Here is a 21,918-nt window from a genome sequence, read left to right on the forward strand (position 1 = left end):
TTTACGTAATCCGTATCCACCGCTGTAGTAGTGTATACGTTGACCTTGTAGGCATTATTTGCACACTGTTTTCTTCAACCCGCCATCGAGCTGTGTGACCTTGTTCCCATTCTGTCTAAATATCCATAATATTACCGTCTCCAGAAAAAACACCGGAGTCACTTTTTTCAAGCAGCATTCATATATTTTACGTAATCCGTATCCACCGCTGTAGTAGTGTATACGTTGGCCTTGTAGGCATTATTTGCACACTGTTTTCTTCAACCCGCCATCGAGCTGTGTGACCTTGTTCCCATTCTGTCTAAATATCCATAATATTACCGTCTCCAGAAAAAACACCGGAGTCACTTTTTTCAAGCAGCATTCATATATTTTACGTAATCCGTATCCACCGCTGTAGTAGTGTATACGTTGGCCTTGTAGGCATTATTTGCACAGTGTTTTCTTCAACCCGCCATCGAGCTGTGTGAGCTTGTTCACATTTTGTCTAAATATTGATAATATTATCGTCTCTAGAAAAACCACTTGAGTTACTTTTTTTCAAGCAGCATTCATATATTTTACGTAATCCGTATCCACCGCTGTAGTAGTGTATACGTTGACCTTGTAGGCATTATTTGCACACTGTTTTCTTCAACCCGCCATCGAGCTGTGTGAGCTTGTTCACATTTTGTCTAAATATTGATAATATTATCGTCTCTAGAAAAACCACTTGAGTTACTTTTTTTCAAGCAGCATTCATATATTTTACGTAATCCGTATCCACCGCTGTAGTAGTGTATACGTTGACCTTGTAGGCATTATTTGCACAGTGTTTTCTTCAACCCGCCATCGAGCTGTGTGACCTTGTTCACATTTTGTCTAAATATTGATAATATTATCGTCTCTAGAAAAACCACTTGAGTTACTTTTTTTCAAGCAGCATTCATATATTTTACGTAATCCGTATCCACCGCTGTAGTAGTGTATACGTTGACTTTGTAGGCATTATTTGCACAGTGTTTTCTTCAACCCGCCATCTAGCTGTGTGTATTATCGTTTCCAGAAAAACCAACTGAGTTTTTGTTGTTGTTGTTGTTTTTTTAAAAATAATGCCAGGCAAAGGCAGGCCGCCACGCAGAGGCCGTGCTAGGGGCCGTGCTGCTATGCAATCCTGTGGCCCTAGCAAATTTCCCAGTTTTAAAAAGCCAATGACCCTGAACTCCCAAAATGCTGAAGAGGTAGTTGACTGGCTTACACAGCACACCCCATCCTCTACCGTTTCTAACTTTACCACAACATCCTCCTCATCCTCCACTGCTATGGCCACCCCACGTAACACTTCCTCCACCACCGGTGCCCCTTCTTCACTGGGGTCAGAGGAGTTATTTTCCAATGAGTTTCTTGAACTGAGTAATGCGCAACCATTATTGCCAGAAGAAGATGAAGGAGATGAGGACCTTACACCAGATTTAATTCTGGCAGAGAACACGATAGAGATGGACATAATGAGTGATGAGGAGGAGGTCCCCGCTGCTGCTTCCTTCTGTGATGTGTCAGAAGAAATTGATGCATCTGAGGAGAATGATGATGAGGAGATTGATGTTTTGTGGGTGCCTAGTAGAAGAGAGCAAGAGGAGGGTAGTTCAGATGGAGAGACGGAGAGTCAGAGAGGCAGTAGGAGAATAAGACTTAGAAGAAGCAGGGAGGACAGCCCGCAGGGATCAGCAGGGCAACAACATGTATCGGCACCTGTGTTCAGCCGGCCAACGCACCCGCCATTGCCGCCAATACCGCCAACTCCGCCAACTTCTACTGTTACCGCCAGATCGCACACTTCCAAAAAGTCAGCAGTGTGGGATTTTTTTAATGTGTGTGCCTCTGACAAAAGCATTGTAATTTGCAATGAGTGCAGTCAGAAACTGAGCCTTGGTAAGCCCAACAGCCACATAGGTACAACTTCTATGCGAAGGCACATGAGCGGCAAGCACAAAGCACTTTGGGAGCAACACCTCAAAGGCAACAGGCAAACTAAAAGCCACACTCCTTCTGGTCCAGCATCTTACTGCTCTACCTCTGCTCTCCTTGACCCGTCTGAACCACCCTCCACTCCGCCTTCCACCTTGACCACCTGTTCCCATTCCCAGTCATCTGCCACCAGCCAAGTTTCTGTGAAGGCCATGTTTGAGCGTAAGAAGCCAATGTCTGACTGTCACCCCCTTGCCCGGCGTCTGACAGCTGGCTTGTCTGCACTCTTAGCCCGCCAGCTTTTACCATACCAGCTGGTGGACTCTGAGGCCTTCCGCAAATTTGTAGCAATTGGGACACCGCAGTGGAAGGTACCCAGCCGCAATTTTTTTTCTAAAAAGGGAATACCACACCTGTACCAACATGTGCAGAGCCAAGTTACCGCATCTCTGTCACTTAGTGTTGGGCCAAAGGTCCATATGACTACTGACGCATGGTCCTCCAAGCATGGTCAGGGCAGGTATGTCACCTACACTGCCCACTGGGTGAACTTGGTAATGGCTGGGAAGCAGGGAATGGGTAGCTCAACAACAACAGTGGAGTTGGTGTCACCGCCACGGATTGCACGCGGTTCTGCCACCACCTCTACTCCTCCATCGCTCTCTACCTCGTCTTCTTCTTCTTCTTACTCTGCTGCTGGGTCCTCCTTCTCCTCCTCCACACCTGTGCACCCCCAGCTCCCCCTAGGCTATTCGACGTGCCAGGTACGCCGTTGTCACGCTGTCTTGGGGATGACGTGCCTGGAAAGCAAAAACCATACCGGATCTGTACTCCTGTCATCTCTGCAGTCACAGGCCGATCGGTGGCTGACCCCACACCAACTGCAGATCGGAAAAGTGGTGTGTGACAATGGAAGCAATCTGTTGGCAGCGTTGAGACTAGGCAATTTAACACATGTGCCCTGCATGGCACATGTGTTAAATTTAATAGTCCAACGTTTTGTCTCCAAGTACCCAGGATTCCAGGACGTTCTCACCCAGTCCAGAAAGGTGTCGGCCCATTTCAGACGTTCCTACACAGCCATGGCACGCCTTGCTGACATTCAGCAGCGCTACAACATGCCAGTCAGGCGTTTGATTTCTGACAGCCAGACTCGCTGGAATTCAACGCTCCTTATGTTGGAACGTCTGCTGCAACAACAAAGGGCCGTCAACGAGTACCTTTTTGAACTGGGTGGTAGGACTGGATCTGCACAGCTGGGGATTTTTTTCCCCCGTTACTGGGTGCTTATGCGCGATGCCTGCAGGCTCATGCGACCTTTTGAAGAGGTGACAAATATGGTCAGTCGCACCGAAGGCACCATCAGCGACCTAATACCCTTCGCTTTCTTCCTGGAGCGTGCCGTGCGACGAGTGACAGATGAGGCTGTAGACCAGCGTGACGAGGAGCTGGAAGCGCACGATTTCTGGTCGGAATCACCAGAACGAACCCAGGCACCTGCTGCAACGCAGGGAGAGGTGCCAGAAGTGGAGTCAGAGGAGGAAGGTGGCTTTGTGGAGGAGGAGGAGGAGGACCAACAGGAGCAGGCTTCCCAGGGGGCTAGTGGTGACCTTTTGGGGACCCCTGGTCTTGTACGTGGCTGGGGGGAGGAGACCGTGGATGATGCAGTCCTTGATAATGAGGAAGCGGAGATGGATAGCTCTGCATCCAACCTTGTGAGAATGGGGTCTTTCATGCTGTCATGCCTGTTGAAGGACCCCCGTATCAAGAGGCTTAAGGAGAAGGACCTGTACTGGGTCGCAACGCTACTAGACCCTCGGTACAAGCATAAAGTGTCAGAAATGTTACCAACATACCACAAGTCCGAAAAGATGCGGCATTTACAAACCAGCCTGCAAAACATGTTGTACAATGCTTTTAAGGGTGATGTCACTTCAGGAACTCATCAACATTCCAGGGGCAGAGGTGCCAGTAATCCTGCCACGAGCACACCTGCAAGGACAAAGCCCTTTGGCCAGTCTGTAACGTCAGACATGCAAATGTTTTTCTGTCCAAGGCAGCGCCACAACCCTTCTGGATCCACCCTCAAAGAACGCCTCGACCGGCAGGTAGCGGACTACCTGGCATTAACTGCAGATATCGACACTCTGAGGAGCGATGAACCCCTGGACTACTGGGTGCGCAGGCTTGATCTGTGGCCAGAGCTGTCACAATTTGCCATGAACCTCTTGTCTTGCCCAGCCTCAAGTGTGCTCTCAGAAAGGACCTTCAGTGCAGCAGGAGGGATTGTAACTGAGAAGAGAACTCGCCTAGGTCACAAAAGTGTCGATTACCTGACCTTTATTAAAATGAATGAGGGGTGGATCTCGGAGGGTTACTGCACGCCGGAAGACTTGTTCTGACTTCTATGCAGCTGTCCTTCTCTTCAAGCCTCATGACTCCACACACAGCTGTCCTTTAGCGTCCTCCTCCTCCCTCCGCCACCGTTACAAACTAGGGTGCAAACCCTACTGGTTTAATTTTTTCTGGCCTCTGTGCTTCAGTGGCTGCAACCAAAAAAACTGGGCAAACAATGTCTACAAGGTCAACGTATGGCAAAAAATGACTATTTTCAGCATTTATATGGCATATTTTTTCTGGCAACTGTGCTTCAGTGGCTGCGTCCAAAAAAATGCATATTTTCTGCATTTATATGGCATAATTTTTCTGGCAACTGTGCTTCAGTGGCTGCGACCAAAAAAATGCATATTTTCTGCATTTATATGGCATAATTTTTCTGGCCTCTGTGCTTCAGTGGCTGCAACCAAAAAAATTTATATTTTCAGCATTTATATGGCATAATTTTTCTGGCCTCTGTGCTTCAGTGGCTGCAACCAAAAAAATTTATATTTTCAGCATTTATATGGCATAATTTTTCTGGCAACTGTGCTTCAGTGGCTGCGACCAAAAAAATTACTATTTTCAGCATTTATATGGCATATTTTTTCTGGCCTCTGTGCTTCAGTGGCTGCGGCCAAAAAAACTGGGCAAACAATGCCTACAAGGTCAACGACGTTGACCTTGTAGGCATTGTTTGCCCAGTTTTTTTGGCCGCAGCCACTGAAGCACAGAGGCCAGAAAAAATATGCCATATAAATGCTGAAAATAGTAATTTTTTGCCATACGTTGACTCAACGTATATGGCGAAAAATGACTATTTTCAGCATTTATATGGCATATTTTTTCTGGCAACTGTGCTTCAGTGGCTGCGACCAAAAAAATGCATATTTTCTGCATTTATATGGCATAATTTTTCTGGCCTCTGTGCTTCAGTGGCTGCAACCAAAAAAATTTATATTTTCAGCATTTATATGGCATAATTTTTCTGGCAACTGTGCTTCAGTGGCTGCGACCAAAAAAATGCATATTTTCTGCATTTATATGGCATAATTTTTCTGGCCTCTGTGCTTCAGTGGCTGCAACCAAAAAAATTTATATTTTCAGCATTTATATGGCATAATTTTTCTGGCAACTGTGCTTCAGTGGCTGCGTCCAAAAAAACTGGGCAAACAATGTCTACAAGGTCAACGTATGGCGAAAAATTACTATTTTCAGCATTTATATGGCATATTTTTTCTGGCAACTGTGCTTCAGTGGCTGCGTCCAAAAAAACTGGGCAAACAATGCCTACAAGGTCAACGTATGGCAGTTGTTTAAAGAGAACAGTAGATTACTAGCCAGCAAAGCTACCTAAGCTAAAATGTCCCTCAAATCCCTGCAGACTTCTGTCCCTCCAATACAGAGCAGTATCAAGCAGATTACTAGCCAGCAAGCTTACTATCATCTGTCCCTGAAATCACTAACAGCTCTCCCCCTACACTATCTCTTCCAAGCACACACAGGCAGATTTTTCAGATACATTTTTGCCCTTGATCCCCCTCTGGCATGCCACTGTCCAGGTCGTTGCACCCTTTAAACAACTTTAAAATCATTTTTCTGGCCAGAAATGTCTTTTCTAGATGTTAAAGTTCGCCTTCCCATTGAAGTCTATGGGGTTCGCGAACCGTTCGCGAACCGCTCGCATTTTTGCGCAAGTTCGCGAATATGTTCGCGAACTTTTTTTCCGACGTTCGCTACATCCCTAGTAGGGCATTGTTTAAACATCTATATTTTGGCCCATAGTTCAATTTCATCAATTTCTTCAGTTTTAGACAAAAAAATATTAATTCAAATATTAATTTGCTATATGGAGGTATACTAAGTTATACATTTGGGTTTAATGTGACATTTGAAGATTAGCAAACACACACATCACAATACTTAGCATCTAAATGACTTAGGGGCACATTTACTAAGGGTCGACCATCGAAGTAAAATCCTTCGGCTTCAAATATAGAAGTCAAAGGATTTACCGCATTTACTTTGATCGAACGATCAAAGGAAAAATTGTTCGATCGAACGATTAAATCCTTTGAATCGAACTATTCGAAGGATTTTAATCCATCGATCGAACGATTTTCCTTTGATCAGAAATTGCTGTCCCCATAGGCTAACATTGGTGCTCGGTAGGTTTTAGGTGGTGAAGTAGGTAGTCGAAGTATTTTTTAAAGAGACAGTACTTCAACAATCGAATGGTTGAACAGTTGAACGATTTTTAAGTCGTAGGCGAAGTAGCCAATTCGATGGTGGAAGTAGCCAAAAAATTTTTTTTTCATTCTAATCCTTCACTCGAGCTTAGTAAATGTGCCCCTTAATGTGTCGGAAGTTTATATCGGCCTGCGTACGGGGACCTTTACATGTTTCTTACACTGGGTACTTAATCATAGGTTCGGATCTGTTTACCACAAAATCACAGGCCTTCCCACCTGACCACTGCCATTGCTCCATCCCATAGTAATGGAAAACTACTGAGCAGTTGCAGGACAAGGCTTATACCTAGAAGTCTTTAAAGGTGATGAATTTCAATCCTAATTTTCATCTACCCTCAAATCACAGGACTGCCAATCTAATTACATCTTACATTACACTGTACTTGAAAACTACTCTGCACTAGAGTATAAATATAGCTTTTAATTCCCTGGATATGATTATTGTTTATATAAACTGAAATCCCACATGCCAACAAACCCACAACACATAATATCTGCTTACAAGTCTCTTTGCTCTGCCCCTCCCAAAACATCCATTGTTCCAAGTATATTTATAGCTGAAGGTGTTGCCACTTAGTGTAAAAACAAATCTGACACCATAAAACATCTCTTCACATAAACCACCAAATGTTCCACCTTCTTTCATCTGCTCTGCTGGCCCTGCCATACATCACCTCTCCCTGTGACAGGAGGTATCTAACCTTGTCCCAAGCACAGACCCTACAACCTATTTTCTAGAATACAACCTATCATACCTCATTTGTCTTCATTTCTTGATTCTCTCCCAAAGTGGAATTCATTTCTGCAAGAACGTTCCTCTAAACACTGTAATGCACTGTTTTCATCTCATTGCCTTACAAGTGCAAGAGGAACCTAGTTACACCCACAGTGTGCACCATCTCTCTCTACCTACAAATATCACTTTCTTTAAAATGCCACTTTTGCCCTTTACATTCTTTTGAGACTGTATTGAGGGACATAAATGACATACAGTGTGACAAGCCTAAAGGTCATATTGTCCACTGTAATACTTCTAGACATCGCCAACATAGCTGACTCATAATAAAACAAAGCTACATTTGGATATAAGCTGTGATTACCCATACATTGCGCCTCTAGAAGGGGATTAGCATTGTTAAAAGGAAAATTAAGGGGCCGATTCACTAACTTCGAGTGAAGGATTCGAAGGTAAAAAACTTTTCGAAGCCCATTCGAATTTCGAAGTTTTTTTTGGGCTACTTCGACCATCGAATGGGCTACTTTGACCTTCGACTACGACTTTGAATCGAAGTATTCGTAGTAAAAATCGTTCGACTATTCGACCATTCGATAGTCGAAGTACTGTCTCTTTAAAAAAAACTTCGACCCCCTAAAAGCTACCGAAGTCAATGTTAGCCTATGGGGAAGGTCCTTCGATCGTTGGATTAAAATCCTTTGAATCGTTCGAAGGATCAAACTATCTGCGCTAAATCCTTCGACTTCAATATTCGAAGTCGAAGGATTTTAATTCCTAGTCGAATATCGAGGGTTAATTAACTCTCGATATTCGACCCTTAGTGAATGTGTCTAATTTAAACCTCCGTCAAGGTTTTGTCCTTGAACCACTACTCTTCTCATTATACATTGCATCTCTGGGTCAACTCATCAGCTCCTTTGGTTACCCAAATCTATCCCTCTTGTCCTGATCTTGCCTCATCATATCACACTTGTCATATCTCAAGTGTTTAGCTGCATACCCGCAATATCCTTTTGGACGTACCAGAACTGACTGTATTCCTACATACACACCCCTACCCTGTTGTCAGTTACTAGTGCAAACAATGTTATCATTCATTCCAGTACACAGGTTTGCTGTCTTGTAGTTCCCATTCAGTCCTTATATCCAATCCCTTTAAAAATCTTGCCAATTATATGTTAAAAATATTGCAAGAATTAATACGTCCCTTTCTCAGTCAGAAAACAGCAAAAATAATAGTCCACTCATTGATCATCTCCCACTTAGACTATTGCAACCTCCTCCTTATTGGCCTGCTGTTCACTCATTTATTCACTCTATTTTCCATCTAGAATACAGCATGACTCACCCACCTCACCTTCAAAGACGCCTATTCTGCACGTGCCTCCAAATCCCTTAACTGCCTACTAAAACATTCTCGCATCAAATTTTAATGCTTCACAGTCCAGGAGCGTAACTACAGAGGAAGAATACCCTGCAGCTGCAGAGGGGCCCAGGAGGTATAGGGGCCCTAATTCATATACAATTTGAATAAATATTGGTAAAACAGGTCAACTTCTAGACATTTTGGAGGCCTGAAAAATAATAATCAGACACATACATAGTTTTAAATGTTCCCTTAAAATTCAACTCTTTACCAATGTAGCTAATAACACATGTATAGGATATAACCTCATCACCTCCTCACCAACACTGTCAAAGCACTGTCAATATTTTCCCAACATATACCTCTTTCATAGCTAAATAGTTTTATACCTTGTGTATCAACTATTCCCACCTTGTAGATTGTAAGCCCTCGCAGACAAGGCCATCCTTACCTAATTAATCAGTTTGTAAATTATGCACCCTTATGTACAGCATTTGAAAAATGGGCAATTTATAAATAAGTGTAATAATAGGGTTCATTTATTAAGCCCAAGCACAGTTGTGGTCGCATAACTTTTGCCACAGTCATTCCTTACCTACTGATGTGTGGAAACCCTGGAGCTATTACCATCTAAAAGGTGGTGATGGCTTCAGCAGGCTGCATCAATATTGTAGATGCAGTGAACTTGGGCAGGTGAAGATGTCTGATTCATGTCAAGCACACGTGCACAATCTTGTGCGTTTTGATGCACTAGCCACAATTGCATCAGGCACATAGCCACCTCGCAACGATTATTACAGAGTAATTGTGCAAACAAACGCTGCATTCTGGATTAAATAATGGCAATTTGCACCCTAAAATACATTTGTAGTTTCTGGTTATAAGGGCCACAATTCTTGTGCCTATAAATGCTTGTCTTATAATACCTACCCTCTGGTTTAGCACAAAAATGTCCATTTCCACCATCCCTTTTTAACATTGTAATAAAGAAAAATATCAGAATGATCAAACCCCTGACAAAAATGTTCAATTCTCCCATAAGGATTCAAGTTTCTTGGTAGAATAGCCTCAAAATGTATAAAAAACCAGCAAAGCCTTCTCTCCTGTATTAATATTCTCTTTTCAATCAAATTAAAGTTAGTATTAAAATGTATCAAAGACATACAGTAGATGATGATAAAGGTTCATTACATTGAGCTTTACACATGACCTTTATTAGGGTGCAGTCTATATTATATTCTATAACATTCTATAATAATCAATAAAAGTCTTTCCATAAATAAAGAAGTTCAGATTACAAACTGAAATGACTGGAATTAATATTATTTTTTTGAATTTGGCACATTCCAAATAGTAATTTTGCTGTTGTGACACATTGATATCATACAAGAAAATAATCAAGTCAGCTGTAGATCGGTGAGTTCTTTCCATGAAATTATATTCCAAGGGCCATACAGCAGATGTTCAAAGGCAGTAATTATTTCTTTGTGCTACTCATTTTGCTGTGCTTAGGAGTTTGAAGACACTCTCTTATACTGAATAGGTTATTTTTGTAGTGTCCTACTTACAACTCCATTATGAAAATGTTTTGTTTTTTCAGCAGATGATGGGATGCCAGATTCATTATATCTCTAACTAATATAAAAGCTTATAAACATAAATCTATTGGCTGCCTTCCCTTACTAATCAGTGCAATTCAGCAACACTTTAGGGTCAGTCTATACGAGCAGATTCGGGGAGGTTTAGTCGCCTGGCGAATAATCGTTTCTTCTACTGGGCAACAATCTCCCCGAACTGCCTTCGCGTTTCTTCCCATCCATCTATAATGAAAAGTCGTCTGCGCTAAAGCACACGCGGCTCTTTGTTTTCCGAAGCCTCACGAGAAAACTTCGGGCGACTTCGGAAAACGAACGCAGGCGACATTTCATTATAGCGGACGGGAAGGCACACAAAGGCAGTTTGTGGAGATTGTCGGGCAGAAGAAGAGGCGATTTAGTCCCCGAATCTGCTCGTGTGGACTGACCCTTAGATCCAAAAGTTCTGCTTCTCACTAACAGCATCCAGATATTTCCAAGAAGCATTGTCTGTTGACCTGCATCAGTCACATTTATTTAAATGTCCCATCTATACAAGGAAAGATTTCATTATTGATAAACAATAGTCCTTGTGACAAGACTGGGTTCCAGCCAACGATACACTCAGTGTTTTACAAATGGTCAACTTCTTCCTTCTGCCCTCTCCCCCGGATGCATCATGTACCTGCTACTGGCAATTATAAAACTAACTTTGAGTCCAAATGCATTTGAGACAAATGCATTTCTGAAAACGATGATATGAAGTTCAACCACAGTACTGTAGTATTCAGCCAGATCCTCAACTAGAAGCATCCATAAATATTATCAGTGCTTAATAATTCCATAATACAGATTGATTTAACCATTGCAGATCTATATATCAGAAATGTACTAACACCCAGCTCCTCTGGCAACAATATTAAATGAATGTATCAATTCCTCATATTGTAGCTAAAATTGAAACTCCCCACAGGTCCAACGATTAATTTCTTCCCACTGACTTTACTTAGGAGTGAACGAAGCTGTAATATTATGTTCTGGGTATAATCTGTGACAGGCACATTCTGTCTTTCGGTACAATAGGAACCATTAGCAAGAAACATTAGCATAAAAGTATTATAGCTTGAAAAGCAAATGGAAAATCACTATTGCCACCTTTCTACTTGTATAAACATTTGCTAAAAAGTATTATGACTTAACAGATCTGTTTCCAAAGGGGAATAACAATAGCAGCTAAGCACCAGATAGTAGGCCTTCAGTATAGAATACTACTAGAAGAGATCAGTAGCAAAGGCCTCTCTCTCTTTCCTTTAGTAGCACTGTGCTGAAAAGGTTATAGGAAAAGAAAACCCCTTTTAAAGATACTGCTGCAGATACGACAGCAAAATGCAGTGATTTCAAGTAAGGGGGCTGTACCCACTTAAAAGATCCATTGTCACACTCGGCGGACTGTGAACCCTCTTGGGAATCAGAACTCTGAATCCCAGGCCTTTTCACAAAAGAACCTTCATGACATCTAACGGTGGGAGGCAGTTTGACTCTTGAATTTGTAATGCCCATGACCTGAGAAAATCTAGCTACCTTTCAGTTTTTTTAATGTTTTCTGGCACCTGGGCAATTAAGACTGAAATCCACACTGGCCAAGAAAGCTATGTTTTTTACTATTTTATTCAATATATCATATAGTCCATGCACTAACCGGTTACTCAGCAATACTTCTCCCTTTCCCCTTGGCTGTCCAATGTAGTGGCTATGTGACCATTATTCCTTCAAGCTGAACTTGAAGAAACAGAGAAGGATATGAAGAGAGAAAGCTGAAAATGTGAGCTAATGGACTTAAACTCTATAGGCTGAAACTGCCTACTAGTTTTAAGAAAAAGGGCAATTGCCATCCCATGGTCAGTTTTAACTCAGAAGTGCTGGTTGCCGGTGTCTGCACCACTATTATGATACATATATAAATACATACAGGTCGACCACTATTCTCTGCAGTTTCAGCTTAGATATTCCCTGACATGCTGAGCTCTCTGTCTGTAGTTCCCGCCCTCCTCCAGCTCCCTCCTCCCTGCACTCGTTTCTGTGTGAAAGAAGTGCTGTTCCTCGTGCAGACCATTCTAACTGATTTATGCAGATGTCCTGCACTAGAGCTTTATAGGGACCAGGACCCTGCTGATTTGGGGTGGGTAAGCCAGCCCAAGCCTTCATTTATTCATGTGCCCATGGGGGTAGAGCAGACAAATGCATTGCGATCATGCATAGAAAGGAGCTGGTCCCCAGATGCACAAACTGAATACAAAACACAGAGCACCTGAGCTCTCCATGGTGCTGATTTTTTCGCATTCCTATTGACATGGTTCAAACATAGAGATGTAAAGAAATCATGGAAAAAATAACGCAGGCGACTCACCTCCCACAGTTGCAGTGACAAACGCGGTCCTCCCCTCTTAAATGCGGTAAGATATAATTGTGAAATCGGTCCAAAAGAGCATTCATGTCCATCAAGCAAGCTATTGCCTGTAAGAGCCCATAACCAAGGCATCTGGTCAACTCTAGATGATGGAATAAAACATTGACTCTAGTTTGTTTGCTAAAAGACTGGAGCAGTCTTCACAATGCTGCCACATTCTACAAAGGACACACAATGCACACAGCCACACACAACACTCACACTGGCACACACACACAGGCAATATGACTTTGCTAGAATTAAGCATGCCAGGGAAAGGGAGATGATGTCTTACCATAACAATGGACGCCCCCAGTACCATAAATATCATGGTGTTTGCGCTCATGTGCATATATATGCTACTGACAGGGATGTGTCTATCTCCCCCAAATATGCAGCTTCTCTTCTTCTATTTCCTCCCTCTTCTCCGCAAAGGTCAGAATTGGTCATCTCCCCTCTCCCTCCCCCCCCAAAAAAATAACTGCAATTCTTGATGTTGGAACAGGACCACAGAATCCAGAACCATAGCAACGTATAGAATGTATAGCTATTTGTGTACTACCTTATCATCCTCCCTACGGTTTAGCAGAACCCCATTCTCATTCTTGCCTTGGGGGAGGGACTGTACAAGGAGGGAGTGAGGAGGGGGATAGTCTTAGTCCTGATCGCTTGCCTTCATTCCCCACCTTACAAAATAATATGACAAGTATAGCCCTTCCCTCTTGTCTCTTAATTTTAGGACTGCCACACTGGTATCCTTGGAATACCCCCTTTTCTGTACCAATTGGGAACGGATCCAGCCGATGCATAAAAAGTCAATCAATAAACCAACAATCCTCTCTGGAAAAAAAAGAACTGGAGGTGGTTATGTAGAGAGCAGCAATAGCAGCAGTTCAGATCCAGTGGGGGCATCTCTTACAGCGTCGTGACGGCTGATCACTTCCTAATCGTCTCTGTCCCCAACCAAATAGAAAATGCTCTGCAGGGTCTGCATACACTGGGTGGAAGCATGGGTGGATTGTAATGAACGTTTCACCTCCCCAAACAAGCAGGGTCACATTTCCTGTAAAGCACAAGTGCAGGGCATCTGCATTAATCATGCAATCAGTTAGAATGGTCTGCACGAGGAACAGCACTTTTTTTTCCACACCGAACGAGTGCAGGGAGGAGGGAGCAAAAGGAGGGCGGGAACTATAGACAGAGAGCTCAGCATTTCAGGGGACATTTAAGCTGGAACTGCAGAGATTCAGTGGCCAACATATAGGTACTTATACATGTATCATGATAGTGGCACATCTAGCTGAAAGGAAAGCGTTAGCATTTGGAATCTGCATTTTGCCAGGTGTTTCCTCTCACCTACAGGCAGATAAAACTGACCACAGTGTGTGTGATTGTGATAGGGATCTTAGATTGTTAGCTCAGCTGGGGCAGGGAAAGATATAAATCTCTGTACAGTGCTGCAGAATATGACACTGTTATATAACTAAAGGATAATAATCACGAGAATTATATATGGAATTGAGTACATTTATTCTGACACATGTTCACGTTGCCTGGCTTTGTGCACTGTTTGGATCAAGTTAATATTGCATACATTTCGCCTGGATGAATTTTGTGCCATTTAACTAAAGCAAAAAAAACAACAACAGTGCAGAATAATGCTTTAACTCGCCTTCCCAAAGAAATAGATGGAATGTTTGGAAGCAGCACAGCCCTGGGGTGTCCATAGATACAGTTATGGTGATATAGAGCAGCCTGCACGCCCTGTTCCCTCTCAGTGACTTTGCAGCCTGCATTTGTATTCTGCACCACACACACCTCCTATGGGCTCCCACTAGAACATGAGCCATTCCTTTAGGTGAATAGGAGGCATGTGGGCAGTCTTTCTAGTAAGAGGAAGTCAGAGAAAGAGAACATTTCACATGTGAAATAATTTTTTCCTTGATAAATACCTGTCTCCAGTCTTCTTATTTATCATTGGCTCATTCGTCCAGACTGCATTTCCAGATGCAGGGATACTAGACAACAAGGGGCAATCCTGGGGATGCAGCCACCTGAGGCAGCAGACCCGATGCCACTCCTTTCTCTCACCCCTTAAGCTCAAAATTGTTGCCACTGTAGGCCCCGCACTCAACCCACTCTCTCTGCTGCTCTCTTGCCCGCCTTCCTCTTTAACTGTCCCAATTAAGCAATAAACCCCTTTATAAACCTGTTGTAAGCAACTCCTAGTTTCTTGATCATTCCCTACCTGCTGTGTGTGGATTCCCTGGTATCAACCTTGGCCTGCTTTCTGGACATTCCCACTGACTTCTGCCACTCCAACCTCCGCCTGTTTATTGGAACTTCTTTGCTAGTTGCCTGTCCCGAATTTTTGCCTGTTTACTGGACTCAGCTTCTACCGGCTGGTTACCACAGTCATATTCTGTTTAATCATTATGGCTCTGTTTTGCACCTTTAAGTTATTTTCAATAAAACTTTCACTTTTTTTCGCTGTTCTCCTATTTACAGTTATACATCAGGTTACCCAGCATACAAGCTCCCTTCCACTTGCCTGTCCTCAGTGACAGACCATAACAATGAACTATATATTATCTCTGGTTTCAGACTATAAAAGAAAGGGGCATCAGCAGATACTGCATAGTAGACTCAGTCTCTTCTTCTTGAAGTAGCAATAATTTATATAGTGTTAAACAATAATTTATATAGCAAATTAAATTGCTATATAAATGTTTTGTCCCGCACAAGTATCTTCATCAGGTTGATAAGTATTATTTATTATTATTGATATGAGTTCACTGTACAAGGGAGGAAGAACACAGACGCAAGTCAGCTAGAAGTGTTCAGGCTGTGGTGCATCAGCATTACCAGAGATGAGATTATGTGCAAAATACTTGGCGGAAGCAGCTGGAAATTCATCCAGACAAATATCAGAACTGATGTCATAGATGAAGGAATCCTTTAAAAAGTTTATGTTTACCATGGTGGAGAAAGTGATTTCTTCATAACATCAAACAATCTGAAATCACAGAATCCTAAGAAGCTTTAGAAGGTGAAGAAGTCCAGACATCAGATCAGAGTCAGAGGGTGAAGCTTCTGCTTCAGAGGATTCTGAGGTGGAAGAAATTAATTTTGATACAGATATGGTGGAAACCTTAATTAAAGCTCTGAGAAAAACAGCAGAATTAGAAGAAAAAGGTCCAGACTTTGCTAAGCAAGATAAAATGTTCAAAAAATGTTCAGCAAAGAAAAAACACCTATTTCTAGTCCATGAAGTAATCATATTTTAAACTCAGAATAGTTATTACAAAGGTACTAAACTGGGCATAGGATATGCATACTTAGGGTTACATAGAGAAACAACGTGTATTTGAGTGATACAACATATCATAAAGCAAGGAACGCATATGTGAAAGGGGGAATACATCTATCCAAGGACCCCAAATTTTATGGAATTTAGTAGGGACCACCCCCTTTTAATATACACCAGTTGTTCAAGATTACAGACGTCCTGCATGCTTTGTTTTCAGTTAGCAGACGTAGGAGGGGCAATATTCCTCCAATTCTGAGTTATAAGTCTCTTTGCCAGTAACAGTGCCTCATGCAAGAAAAGCAATTGATACTGATTCAGATTAAGGTCCTGTAGTATAGCCAAAAATACACACTTTCTGTGACCTATCGATTTTAATTTGCACAATAGCTTCCAAAGTATCTAATATGGATCCCTAATACAAAGTGATCTTGCTGCAACTCCACAACATATGTATGAAAGACCCCTTTTCTAAGGCACATCTGGTACATACCATGCTTCCGGTAGACGAAGGCGTGTCCCTAAAGAATTCCAAAAGGGGGCAAGTTGCCATCCTCAAGAAAGCTTATGCAGTAGGAGGGACCACAAGTAAATCTGCTATTACTATTACATCAGCAACTAAGCCAATACAATTTGGATATATGGATAAAATTAGAAGAAGCTATGAAGCTGGGAGAATATAGATCTAAATTGTTAGATAGGCTACAAGATATCAAATTGGCAAATGAATACTCTGCAGAAGCCTCTATCAATACGGTTAAATTGGCAGCTACATGGACATTTCAGTCAGAATGACCATGAATTTAGATACACAATCTAAACAAAATGTATGCTCTTTCACCAATAAAGGGAAATTGCTGTTGGGAGCTGAGCTTTAACAAATCATTTTAAATGCGTTAGAAAATTCTAATTTCTACCACATGATCATAAGAGAGAAGAAATGTATCTAAAAATCCCAAAATTGCATTTAGAAAATCTAGGCAGTATAGCCCAGGAAAGGTCTTTTCTAGCAATGGAGAAGTAAGTTCCAGCTCTTCCAGGTCAAAAGAGGGGACGAAAGATTGGATAAGAAGTTATGAGGTTGCAGGAGGGCAACCTGCTGACTCATCTGTGTCCAAGCAAACTGGCCTTATAGGCTTGGCTTTTAAAAATGTTTACTGCACAAAGAATTGTTGTTAACTTGTTAACTTTATAGAAGCATGCTCTGGCTTGTGGTAGACTCTATCATACTGTACCTTACAGAGCTTTAGACCTTAATTTGATAGGAAACAAGAAGATACTTTTTTTAATAAGACAACTTGTTTCCTTCCGGAGTCTTTCTATATATGTGAAATGTTTTTCCTTGGCCTCTGCCAGGCCCAGATTTGTGGCAAGGACACAAAGGGCCCAGGCCTAGGATGACAAGATTTTAGGGGCAGCATGCCACCCAGCCACATTCTAAAGAGTACTGGGGATTTGAATCTCCTGACCTTAACTCACCTGCACTCATAATCCCCTGTGCTCCGGAGTGAACCAGAGCATGCGCTCATGGGGTGGTGCTTTATGGCGAGGGTGGTTTCAATGAATCTGTGGCCTAGGACCGGCCAAATAGGAAAGCCAGGCTTGGCCTCCACACACTTAGGGGCACATTTATCAAGGGTCGAATATCGAGGGTTAATAAAACTCGAATTTAAATCCTTCGAATTCGAAGGATTTAGCACAAATCCTGCGATTGATCGATAGAAGTAAAAATCGTTTGATCGAACAATAAAATCCTTCGAATCGAGCGATTCGAAGGATTTCAAGCGATCGGTCAAAGGATTTTTCTTCGATCAAAAAAAGGTTAGAAAAGTGCTGGGGAAGGTCCCCATAGGCTAACATTGTACCTCAGTAGGTTTAAACTGCCGAAGTATGAAGTCGGAGTATTTTTTAAAGAGACAGTACTTTGATTATCAAATGGACGAATAGTCGCACGATTTTTAGTTTGAATCGAAGTCGAAGGTCGTAGTAGCCTATTCGATGGTTGAAGTACCCAAAAAAATACTTTGAAATTCAAAGTATTTTTCATTCAAATCCTTCACTCGAGCTTAGTAAATGTGCCCCTTAAGGTAACAAAAATGTTATTACACAAAACAGGCCTGTTGTGAATATCTGTGAAATTGCTGGGCAAAAATAGACAATATTTACTTACAAAGACTTTTTCATATTTGCTGTGACTGTCCAGCTGCAGGACAAGCTGTTTATCCCATATAATTTGCTATCTTATATAAGGCAGAAATTTGACTCCATTGTGAGTCACTTTTGTTTGTGGTGGAGGTTAAGTGGTTGACAGGCCTGAATTTGTGAAAAGGCCACCAAGGCCCAGGCCTAGGGTGGCAGGCTGCCCAATAGGGTTGCCACCTGTCCGGTTTTGACCCGGACAGCTTGGTATTTTGAAGGCCTGCTCAGGTGAAAACTTCTTGCCCGGTTTTCCAAATTGATTGACACGGTAATCGGCCAATCTCCGAGTCATGGCCCCGTCCCTCAACGTCATGACCCGTTCCACCGTGGCCCCGTCCCCTGTCTGGTCTCCACTGGGGGGAAAGGTGGCAACCCTACTGCCCAACCACACTCTCATTGGTTCAGAAACACTGGGGATGTGCAGGAGATAAAATAGTTTTTTAAAATCTCCATTGCTCCAACGTCATCGGGCCTAGGGGTGCCTGCTATGTAAATCCGGCCTTGGTGGTTGAAGGAGGGGTTTTATTTATATGGGAGTCAACTCCCTCCCACCAGGTTGTGGCTACCACCTAGGCACCCACTTCAGTTTTTAATCTTAGTTCCAATTTTTGTGAGAGTGACTTTTTCAGTTGAAAATTTAATTTTTTTTTTTGGGGTGGTTCACCTTCAAGCTAAATTGTAATATTTTATACAATGACCAAGTCAAAGCAACTTTTAATTGGCCTTCATTATTTTTTAGTTTTTTTTTTAATTATTTGCTTTCTTCTTCTGACTCTTCCCAGCTTTCTAATGGGGGGGGTCAACCAAATGCTATGCAAGGTTACACTTATATTGTTATTACTTCTTTTTCTTACTTTTCTTTCTATTCAGGTTATTCAGGCCTTGTTCACATTGCAGTCTCTTATTCAGATTGATGCATGGTTGCTAGGGTAATTTAGACCCTAGCAACCAGTTAGCTGAAATTGCAAACTAGAGAACCGCTGAATAAAAAGTTGAATAACTCACAAATAAAAAAAATGAAAACCAATTGCAAAACGTCTCAGAATATCCCTCTCTACACCATAGTAAAAAGTAACTCAAAGTAACTTTAATGTGCTGCACTGGTAAATATGTTGTGTTTGCTTCAGAAATGCAACTACATTTTATTTAAATAAACTACAATGTAGAAACAACTAAACAACTATAAATAAAGTAAACATTTTTTTCACTTTTTAAATGTACTGGTTCTTTATGACTCACGGCACAGAGCCAGAGCCCAGAAAGAGAGAACCGCAATGGTTACAATGACCTATCTTGTCAGAAGCCACTTCCCATTACATTGAATAGGAAATGCACTTTAGTTGCCAAGACAATGAAGTCTCATGTGGGTATTTTCTGGTACACTAGACTGCTCGAGCTATCCCCATACAGCGTGTTTTCTGATTAAATGAATGGGAAGTAGAAGCTTCCAAGCAAGGGCTTTAAAGCATAAGTAAACCTTTAAAATAAGTGAATGTAAAATTGATGAGAGTGCTATTCTAAGAACCTTTGCAATTTACATTTATTATTGATTTTTATCTTTTAATTCCAAGATATTAAGGGATACATGTGCTGTTATGAATGGATTTTGTTTCAACAGTGCCGCCTGCTGGTCAGTTTCCACCCAGTCTGACCAGCAAGTAGTGAAGGAAGTTGTTAGGAGAAAGAAAGAAGCTGCACCCATGTTCTTCTGCTTAGGAAAAAAAATAGAAACCTTTCTCTAATATTAACAGAATCAGTCATCACAACCTCACTGTGAAAAACCACCTATGCTGCTTAAAATCAAAAAAAATCTCTAGTCTAAAGGGCCAGTTCTTTGACCTTTTCTATATGAATAAAGGTCCCCTTCAATCTGTCTATATTGTCCCAAGTCCCATCAAAGGCATCTTTTTTTCCCCTGGCCCTCTCCATTTCCTCTCCGGGATAGCTCCTCCCCTCACCCCCAGGAAGAACCCCTCCCACAAAGTAATTAAATACCATCCATAGGAACTCACCTGCATCTTTTTTAGTTCTTCTTTACCCACTCCTTTGGAAAGGAGTCTGTTTCTTTTTCCCTGGAGGGTAGCATGGGCCTGCGGAATGCGGTCCGGAACAAGAGGTTTTTTTGGCTGGAAAGCCTTTATCTTTGCATGGATGTTTACTTGCAGTAGGGTCCGATCCCTTATCTGTCCTCGCGTCTCTGAGATCTGGTGGCAGTCTGCATAATAGCAGCATCTGCATGGTGATTAATGCGGTGCTGAAATGCTCCATGTTCCCCCGTTCGGAACCCGATACGTGGAAATGCTATCGGCAGCCATTGCATACCTGGTCCTAACTCCTGCCCGCGAAAGCACAGGAGCAGGATACGTTATTTTTGCCAGACGGGGAGGGTGGCAGAAATTAGTGCGGTAGTTTAAGAAGGACAGGAAGTTGGCTGCGTTGAGTATCTGGCGTTCGTTCTTTCTGCCAACACCCGAGGCCGGAACCGCTTCCTTCTCTGTAAGAAAGGTCGCTGGAGTGATGGCAAGCCAGGTTGAGGTAAAAAAAAAAGAGAGAACCGCCCCCTATTGGCCGCTTAACTACTTTTGTTTCCTTCATTGGCAGTGATGAAATCTGCTAGATCCAAGGCAAAAGAAAAGAAGGCCTCTTCTCCAGGGCCAAGTGCATCTGCTGAGGATTTGGGAACCTGCCTAGCATATTCGGAGCCTCTTCTGCCAAATAAAAGGTTGTGCCAGGCTTGTTTGAATGAAGCAGCCGGAAGTTCGACCTTTTCTAAATCCGACGTCATGATTAGTCTATTAATCAAGGCTGTTAGAGACACTCTGGAACTGGCTGATGAAGAGCAAGCATCATCTTCCTCTGCCTTTCTCCCTGGAATTAAAAAAAAAAGTCAAACTTTTCCTTTACACCAGGATGTTTAAGAGCTCATTAAGGCTGAATGGGAATTAACATCTACGAGATTGAAAGCCCAAACTAAACTTAACAATAGGGATGGGCGAATTTTTTCGCCTCGTTTCGCGCGCGTCAAAACAGTTTCGCCGTGCGACAAAATTTTTTTGACGCCCATAGACTTTAATGGGCGTCTGCGACATTTCGCCGGCGGCGAATTTTTGGCGAAGCGAAACGGGTCAAATTCGCCCATCCCTGCTTAACAAGCTTTATCCCTTTAAGCAAGAGGAGGTCAATGATATCTGCACTGTTCCTCCTGTAGATGCTCCAGTAGTCCATCTGGCTAAGTCTACGCTGCTTCCTATTGAGGATGTGGCTACACTGAGGGACCCTATGGACAGCAGAGTTGATCCGGACCTGAAAAGGTCTTTTTTGCTCGCAGGGGAAACAGTCAAACCAGCGGTGGCAAGTATTTCAGTCACCAAAGCTATGATTTGGTTCGAGAACCTAGAGGCTGCTATAAGGGAAGATCGTGAAAAGTCAGATATTCTGGAAGGTCTTACAAAACTCAGAATGGGAGTTTCCTTTCTTTGTAACACTTAGATTGATGTGACATGTCTAGCCTCTAGGTCCTTAGCACTCTCGGTTTCTGCCAGACGGGCTTTGTGGCTGAGATCTTGGGAAGCAGACGCTACCTCAAAATCAGCCTTACGTACCTTGCCCTTTCAGGGACAAATGCTTATTGGTAAAAAATTGGAGGAGCTGATTTCTAAAGCCTCTGGGGGAAAGAGCCAATTCCTACCACAGAAGAACGAAAACAGCAGAAGAA

General features: G+C 42.4%; 1 protein-coding gene across 2 annotated transcripts in view; it reads right to left on the reverse strand.

Moving 5' to 3' along the window:
• The window catches only part of tmem240.S (transmembrane protein 240 S homeolog), a 76,563-nt gene extending 62,709 nt beyond the window's left edge, over window positions 1-13,854 (reverse strand). Inside the window, exons 1-2 of one of the 2 annotated variants that reach the window (XM_041571441.1) lie at window positions 12,993-13,854; window positions 12,659-12,765 (exon numbers count right to left, since the gene is read on the reverse strand). In XM_041571441.1, coding sequence (XP_041427375.1) covers window positions 12,659-12,765; window positions 12,993-13,049 — 164 coding nt within the window. In that variant the 5' untranslated portion in view covers window positions 13,050-13,854. Of the gene's footprint in view, window positions 1-12,658; window positions 12,801-12,992 lie in introns of both variants that reach the window. The other variant, XM_041571442.1, reaches the window with a different exon arrangement.
• Window positions 13,855-21,918: the final 8,064 nt, after the last annotated feature.

Source organism: Xenopus laevis, chromosome 7S (assembly GCF_017654675.1).
Source record: "Xenopus laevis strain J_2021 chromosome 7S, Xenopus_laevis_v10.1, whole genome shotgun sequence".
Classification (NCBI taxonomy): domain Eukaryota; kingdom Metazoa; phylum Chordata; class Amphibia; order Anura; family Pipidae; genus Xenopus; species Xenopus laevis.